This window comes from Pangasianodon hypophthalmus, chromosome 19 (assembly GCF_027358585.1).
Source record: "Pangasianodon hypophthalmus isolate fPanHyp1 chromosome 19, fPanHyp1.pri, whole genome shotgun sequence".
Taxonomy (NCBI): Eukaryota; Metazoa; Chordata; class Actinopteri; order Siluriformes; family Pangasiidae; genus Pangasianodon; species Pangasianodon hypophthalmus.
Window position 1 is genome coordinate 22,302,766 of NC_069728.1, and position 8,748 is coordinate 22,311,513.

The following is an 8,748-nucleotide window of genomic DNA, read 5'->3' on the forward strand; positions in this document are numbered from 1 at the left end:
TTCACAAATGTTTGTAAAAACAGTCTGCATGCCTAAGTGCTTGATTTTATACACCTGTGGCCAGGCCAAGTGATTAGGACACCTGATTCTGATCATTTGGATGGGTGACCGAATACTTTTGGTAATATAGTGTATATATATATATATATATATATATATATATATATAAAAATATAAATTACAGTATGTTTAGTAGCAACACATGAGAATCCCACCAGGACATCGATGGCTGGATGATCTTTTCTGGCATGCCTTTAATTTATTTTTGTATGAGCTGCTTTTTTTTTGAGAAGCACATTTTATGAATGCTATCTGACATGTACCTCATTTGTGCAAATAATTGACGATTGTAGTATATCAGACAGGCAGTGTACAGTATACAGAGGATCAGCTAGACACAATGTTTTTAGACTTGGTATTAGCCCTCTTCAGAAGATCCTTTTTTGCTGCTGTGTTACTACATCTCCAGTGTTTACAGCACTGTGCCAGATACAGATGCTGGGAGCAATCTGACCTAGTACTTTGAGAAATGGGAGAAATAGAGCCTAAAATCTAACTGGCATATTTTCTTGGAGTTTGGTCATTCTGTGCTTGAACCATAAAACTCTTTCCTCTCAGCAGGGTAATGGAACTTCTGTTCTGAACGCAGACACAAAAATGTGTATTAAAAAGGAAACCTGACTATGGAACAACAAAACACAATTGACAATTGTACAGTTGAGAAAGTTTAATAATGTGCACAAAATTATAGCTAAATTTTTGATCTACTGTGTCAAATATTCAGTTAATATAATGCACAACTATTTCAGAATTACATCATAACTCTTGGCTTTACACCATATACAGTGCCTTGTAAAACTATTCAACCCCCTTTAAAGTAATCAGATTTGTCTGGATTACAAATGACACACAGATTGTTCCAGCCAGTATTTATATTGCAAAATATTCTCTTAAAATTCATTATCTTAAAAAAAAAAAAAAAAAAATTAATGTTGCTTGGATATGTATTAAACTCCTTCAGACTTATACTTGATAGACCCACCTTTTGCTGCAATAACAGCTTTAAATCGTTTGGGGTAAGTTCCTACCAGCTTTGCACACTCTTTGGGAGTGAGTTTCACCTATTCTTTCTGGCAGATTTGCTCCAGGTTATTTGGATGATGGTTCTGGACCTCAGTTTTCAAACACAGATTTTCAATTGGATTGAGACTTTGGCTTAGCCACTGTAGAGCAATCACCCTTTTGTTGTTCAGCCACTCTTGTGTTGTTTTGTCCCGGTGAAAGGTGCGGTTTCTCCCAAGCTTTAGTTTTTTTTTTTTAGCAGACTGAAGCAGGTTATCTTGCAGTATCTCCCTGTATTTTACACCATCCTTCTGTCCTTTAATTTTAACAAGATGCCAAGTCCCTGCTGAGGAAAAGCATCCCCACAACATGATGCTGCCATCCATGTACTTTGCTGTTGGGATGGTGTTTGTTGAGGAATATCCAGTGTTACATTTGCACCACACATAACATTTTGAAATATGGCCAAAAAGCTCTGTATATTTTTCATCTGACTCCAGAATCTTCACTCATTTTAGCTGAGTCACTCTGATGCTTTCTGGCAAACTCCAGACATGTTTTTATATGATTTTTCTTCAGTAATAGCTTCTAGCCACCCCTCATACAGGCCAGTTATATGCAAAGTTTTTGATATCATTTACTGGTGCTTCTTCACTCCAGTCTCTGCCACTGAATTCTGTAACTCCTTCAGTGTGATTGTTGGCCTCATTGTGGCTTCCCTGACAAGTTTCCTTCTTGCTTGTTTTGAGTTTTGAGGGGCGATCTTGTCTAGGCAATGCCTGGGTGGCATGATGCAGCTTCTGTTTCCTCACAATTGATCCAACAGGGCTCACTGGGATATCCAAACACTTGGATATTGTCTTGTAGCCTTTTCCTATCTTGTGCATGTGTATAGATATCTCTAATTTCCTTAGAATGCACTTTGGTCTTAATTTGCATGGCTTTCCTTCAGATTCATAGTCTAATGGTACTTGATAGTCTAATGACTATGAGTCAAATACAGTCTCACTCCCAATACTAAAGTGGTTTTCAGTAGTATACTTACATGTGAGCAGAAAACCCTTAAGGTTTATCAAATAAAAAGATAAAACCATGGCAGCTTCTCCTACTAGGAAGAGCCAGACAACTACTTTTATCCTATGAAAACAGTAAAACATATGAGTTCAACTCCTAGTGGTGATCTAATAAATTGCACCCTGTGCCCGATGTTGATTACAAAATGTTTTATTTTTATTTTACAGGAAATCCAAACTTGGCACTCTCATTAACAGCGTGTGTTCAGACAACACAAGATGTACAACAGACACACACTTCCTCCTCCAATAGTGTGACAGTTTTCTCTCCAGAACGTTCACACTCTAAAAGCCCCATGCCATTTGAGGGTTTTCTTTGGCCGGATGTAAGTGAGCTGCGTTCCATATACACTTCTCTGGAGTGCGCTTCTCTCACACCACACACTTCTGCTGCAAATACTCTCAGTCCAGGCTGCAGCATGGACAACAAAAAATCTCGGATTCAGAGATCCGGGTCTCTGGATCAGAAACTGGTTGGCTTTGGCTGGACTGATCTACAAAACAAGAAGGTGAACAGTGATTACTGCATCTCAGCACAGGCAAAGTTACCCAACAACAGGACAATTGCTGTGCTGGAAAAAGTCAACAAGACATATACACACACCAGCCAATCACAAAATGTCCAGATTCGGTCCCCCACGTCTTGTGAGAAAATGTCTCTGCTGTCTGTGACCGAGCGCTGCCGATTGTACGAGGATCTGGATGAGGCAGCTTTCAAAATGGAGCCAGAAACCAGAAACAAAGACAATAAAACTGATAACCACAGCAATGCCACACAGCAGGGTGTTGTCAAAAACCTCCGGGAAAAATTTCTTAATCTGAGTTAGATGAAGGGTGCCTATAGAGTAAATTGTGTAGTGCATTATGTAAGAAAGAGAAAGTTCTTTGGGATACAGCTCTAGCAATTACTCATATTATATAAATATAACACACAATACAGATGGGTGACAGATTAAAAAAAAAACAATATAAAATGTCAGTGAGTGGTGAATCCTGTGGAACAGCTTCAGTTCTGCTTGGCACAGATTCTACACATCTGGACTGTACTGTAATCACTGTGATGGCAAATCTTTCTTCTAAAACAGGAGTTTTCAATTTTATCCACAAAGAGCTGGTGTGGCTGCAGGCTTTCATTCCAACCATATAGGAGGCACACTTCGTAGTTGATTGGATACCAAGATGAACTAATTATACAAGTGCAATCACGTGTGACTCCTGCTTGACTGGAATGAAAGCCTGCAGCCACACTGGCCCTTTGTGGATAACACTGAATTGAAGACCCCTTGTTCTAAAACATCTTCCCTAAGTTGGTGTTGTGATGACGGAGGTGGAGAGCGCTGTCTTAACACATCGCTCAGGTGTTCAACTGGGCTGAGATGTGGTGAGTGTGAAGGCCATAGAATGTGATTTACAGAATTATCATTCTCATCAAACCATTCAGTAAGACTTTGTGCCCTGTGGATGGGAGAGGAATCATCCTGGAAGAGACCAAGCCCATCTGGTTAGAAATGTTTCATCATAAGATTAAGGGGAAGGGAGAAGAGCTGCAGGAGTGATCTGCAGGTGGCTTCACTGTAAGGGGATGAATGAAGACAAACCATGGCAATGACTTAAGTAAATGTAATTGTGACGTCAATTCAATCAGATCTTCTCATTTCTCTATTTAATAATGCAAATTAATAACATTATGTTAATTAGAGGTTAATCATTAATGCACTTACTGTAACATGAGAATTAAGATCATGGTAGTTTTGTATTATATTAAAATATCAGGAATTATTGTCTATTTTTGTTTAAAGTTTTGAGTGTGTGTATGTGCATTTTAACTCTGAGTGTATCAAAATCTAAACATCACTGTTTTATTTCCTTCTATTTTTTATTTTATGATTTTACCACTTGTTTAGTATAATAGACATTTTATAATCCATCATTGCTGTACAAAAAACCCCACATCAATGTTTTTTTTTGCTTTCACTATACAACCGTGCTGCCGAACTTTCACCTAAAAAAAATCTGCTTTATAAATTATTTTATTAAAATGCCTATTTGATTTTATCTTACTTGTAAATTGTAAAGAATACATCTGATTTAATTCTGTTACAGAAAAGAAGTAAGAAAACTTCTATAAAAAATGATTAGCATAAAATTAATTTCCTTTATATTGTGATTTTTCTTCATTACTGAATTTATAATAATTTATCTGCTATTTATTAAGATCCTGAAGATGATTGTGTGGTTTATGTATACATTTGTGTAAAATATACATATAAGATAAATTAATGTGCATGATATTTCTGTATTTTGTCTCTAAAAAAGTCTACCTACCTTCATTAATGTTTATCTAAACAACACAGTGTACAGCAGGGGTCATCAATATTATCCACAAAGGGCTGGTGTGGCTGCAGGTTTTCATTCCAACCATTCTAATACCACCCATTTAATCCATTCATCTTTTCCCACAGTCAATTATCAGATGTGGCTCCTGCTAGAACCCCAATCTAGGGTTTTGATACAGTATTTGTTTTAAGTAAATAGTTAAGAAAACAGTAGTAATGTTCCAGAAAGATCCAGGTTAATTCTTTCCAGAACACAGCTTGTGAGTGGTGCAACAGAAAACTGTTTGGGGGATCATGAGAATGAATCCCTTAGTTTTGGAAACAGTGGCTTAATACAAAACAAATCCAAGAGGAATATGTGACTTAAAACGATATATTGGAGACTTTGCAAAACTGCCATGGTTCAGTCTGGCTACACAATTATTACAGTGTATTGTTCAGAAGTACATTGTATTTTACTGTATTTTTACATTTTACCATGTATTGTAGTCTAGTACAGTGTATTGTACAGTATTGCAATGTATTGTGCAGTAGCAGAATGTAAAGTGTATTCAATTCAATTTTATTTGTATAATGTTTTTAACAATGGATATTGTCACAAAGCAGCTTTAGAGAACTATATAAATTCCTGGTTTAAATTTTAAATGTATAAATTTATCCCTAATGAGCAAGCCAGAGGCGACAGTAGCAAGGGAAAACTCCCTGAGATGACAGTAGTCGTGTATTGTACACTAGTATAGTATCTCGTACAAGGACTCGAACAGTATATTTTTCTTTTGTGATGCTTTTCCAGGCTTGTACCTAAGCCTCTTTCAGTTTGTTTTTTGCACATTTTGTTGTTTGTGTGTCTATCATTTTTCTCTTTGCCTGTTGTAGATCTGCTTTGCTTGAAAAACCTCATGAAGCTGTAATATTTTAAACCAGGGGTGTCTGGCCCTGGGCCAAATGCGGCCCACCAGCAGATGTTAATTGCAATTTGGCTTCCTTCTTAGAATGTATTATAGGCCAATCCATTGCAATTTTTCCATTTCCCTGACAGTGCCAACACCCTATGCCTGTGTGGGCATATTTCCATTCACCTACCCGTCCTTATTACCATTGTTTGATGAGTCTAAGGCTGGGCAGGTGTGAGGGAAAGGAAAGTAGTGTTTTTTTTTTAAATCTATTATTATCTATTTTTTTTTTATTTTTGACCTTGAACTGTAGCTAAGTATGGAGTTGGGACTATTTGCTTTGGTCCTTTGATTTTTAGGTATATGCAAAGCTAGGGTTAGTGTTTAGCTACAGGGTAGCTGTTTCGATAATGAGTCATTTTTTTCGGATGGTCAGCTTCCTTTGGACCATTTTTCTGGTCATGTTTGTATCTATTTGACCCGTCCTCCTGGGAGTCACATTGTACTGCAGAAGGTGCGTTGAGTCCGACACTTAAACGGGCCTGTGTTGCTATCCTAAAACTAGTGACTTTGTTGGGGCTTAGGGTCACTGTGAGCCTAAATTACCCTATTCGCATTCCCCTTGGTCCTCAACAAGGATGAGGTCTTGTTCCTGTGTGACACGGGGTTGAAACTCATACGAGGAGTGTGTTGTTCTTTTAGGGAGGCAGGGAAATTGAAGGTAATGTGTGAATGGCTGTCTGAGTCCTCCTCTCTAATAGGGTACAAATCGTTCAGTGGATCTGTCATGGTGGACGCTGTTATAGTCGGTTTTGTTACTAATGGGGTGGATATTTCAGACAGAGATTGTACATCTGCCCCGGTGTGCACTGAAGCCTGTACCGTAACGGTTTTAGCGGTTGTGTTTTCTAGGAGAGGAGGAGCAGGAGGGACTTGTTTATTTTGGGTCTCCGCTTCCTCCCTCCTTTCTCCAGAATTGGTAGCAGGAACAGGGGTCTGCCATTTCTCCCCTACCAACATATGAGCCTTGTGTATTGTTTTATCCTTCAGTCTTTTGCCAATACCATGTTTAGCCCATAGAATGGCAGTATTAAAGCATTCCTCCCAGCCCTGTGAAGGAACGTGCTGGAGCTTAGCCATTTCCTCCAAAGCTGGTTTGATGACCTCTGACAGGTGTTTTTCAATTTTGTTAATTGCAGGAGGCTGTTCCTGACTGATATTGTTTTTGTGACGCCAATGTTTTGTTCTCCACCCTCTCCCGTGGTTCTTTCATAAAGGATTTCTGTTTTTTGACATTAATGTACTGGGTCCCGAACGGGCCCAGGGTTCAAGAAATTGTGGTATGCCAGACTGCTGATAAGGCTCACTGTGGTAAGTCTTTGCTGCCCTCATGTGGCCACCATATTTAACAGCGTCTGCATACGAGAGCACTCTCTCTCCCTGTGCATGACGTTCAGTGCTGCGGTATGGGGCATAGGCCAGACTGTGCCGTGAATGGCACGCCTGCGTGTATGTGTGACCACCATCCAACTGTCCCTTTCTGGCAGAACCATGGTTTAGGAAATTTTCTTGTAAAACGAGCAAGGATTTCTTTTAAAATTGAAATCAGGTAAGTATAACTCAATTTGTCTTGTGTGGGTTTTTTTTTTTGGAATTTATATTTGTTATATAAATGTGAGTTTAAACAAACCAAATAAAAAATAATTAAATAGTAAAATAATAAAAATAAAGATGTTTTACTATATATATATATATATATATATATATATATATATATATATATATATATATATATATATATATATATATATATATATATATATATTACCAAAAGTATTCGGTCACCTGCCTTGACTCACATATGAACTTAAGTGCCATCCCATTCCTAACCCATAGGGTTCAATATGATGTCGGTCCACCTTTTGCAGCTATTACAGCTTCAACTCTTCTGGGAAGGCTGTCCACAAGGTTGAGGAGTGTGTTTATAGGAATTTTTGACCATTCTTCCAAAAGCGCATTGGTGAGGTCACACACTGATGTTGGTCGAGAAGGCCTGGCTCTCAGTCTCCGCTCTAATTCATCCCAAAGGTGTTCTATCGGGTTCAGGTCAGGGCTCTGTGCAGGCCAGTCAAGTTCATCCACACCAGACTCTGTCATCCATGTCTTTATGGACCTTGCTTTGTGCTCTGGTGCACAGTCATGTTGGAAGAGGAAGGGGCCCGCTCCAAACTGTTCCCACAAGGTTGGGAGCATGGAATTGTCCAAAATGTTTTGGTATCCTGAAGCATTCAAAGTTCCTTTCACTGGAACTAAGGGGCCAAGCCCAACTCCTGAAAAACAACCCCACACCATAATTCCTCCTCCACCAAATTTCACACTCGGCACAATGCAGTCCGAAATGTACCGTTCTCCTGGCAACCTCCAAACCCAGACTCGTCCATCAGATTGCCAGATGGAAAAGCGTGATTCGTCACTCCAGAGAACGCGCCTCCACTGCTCTGGAGTCCAGTGGCGGCGTGCTTTACACCACTGCATCCGACGCTTTGCATTGCACTTGGTGATGTGTGGCTTGGATGCAGCTGCTCGGCCATGGAAACCCATTCCATGAAGCTCTCTGCGTACTGTACTTGGGCTAATCTGAAGGTCACATGAAGTTTGGAGCTCTGTAGCAATTGACTGTGAAGAAAGTCGACGACCTCTTTGCACTATGCGCTTCAGCATCCGCTGACCCCTCTCCGTCAGTCTACGTGGCTTACCTGAGTTGCTGTTGTTCCCAAACTCTTCCATTTTGTTATGATAAAGCTGACAGTTGACTGTGGAATATTTAGGAGCGAGGAAATTTCACGACTGGATTTGTTGCACAGGTGGCATCCTATGACAGGAATGAGCCGATAGGAGCCTTTCCCATGCTCTGGTTTGAAAAGAAACAGCTCCCAGCCAATCAGAAAAATAGCTCTGTCTTTTCCAAAAATTGTAGAAGAGCTTTTTTTTTTTTTTTTTTTTTTTTTTTTTTTTTTAAATATTTGTATATAAATAAGTAATATTGATGTTAATAAATAAAAAAATAACTAAAATTATAAACCAGGGTGAGTATCCCTGTTCCAGTCTCGGTTAAGGGTGGAGTTGGAGTCGATGCTGATGGAATGCTTGCTATTTGTTGCTCTGGGTTTTGTTCAATTATATTTAAAAGCTGTTCAAAAGCCTGTTGGATAGTGGAATTTTGTACCTTCTTGAGATTTCTTTTAGCCCGTCTAGTTGCTACTTCCCATGCCTCTTTCCATTGAGTCAGGTTTAGGGTTTTGATCTTGTCTATTGAGGTCTGAATTGTTGACTTGTAGTGATCCTCCAGAATCTGTAAGCTATTGTGGAGCCAATTTCTGGCAT

At 39.1% G+C, this 8,748-nt stretch overlaps 1 protein-coding gene across 1 annotated transcript in view; it reads left to right on the forward strand.

Moving 5' to 3' along the window:
- The window catches only part of LOC113525047 (pleckstrin homology domain-containing family G member 3), a 31,827-nt gene extending 26,688 nt beyond the window's left edge, over positions 1-5,139 (forward strand). The window contains exon 18 of the mRNA XM_053242260.1: positions 2,304-5,139. Within this exon, the coding sequence (XP_053098235.1) occupies positions 2,304-2,962 (659 nt within the window). The 3' untranslated portion in view covers positions 2,963-5,139. The remainder of the gene's footprint in view (positions 1-2,303) is intronic.
- The last annotated feature ends 3,609 nt before the right edge of the window (positions 5,140-8,748 follow it).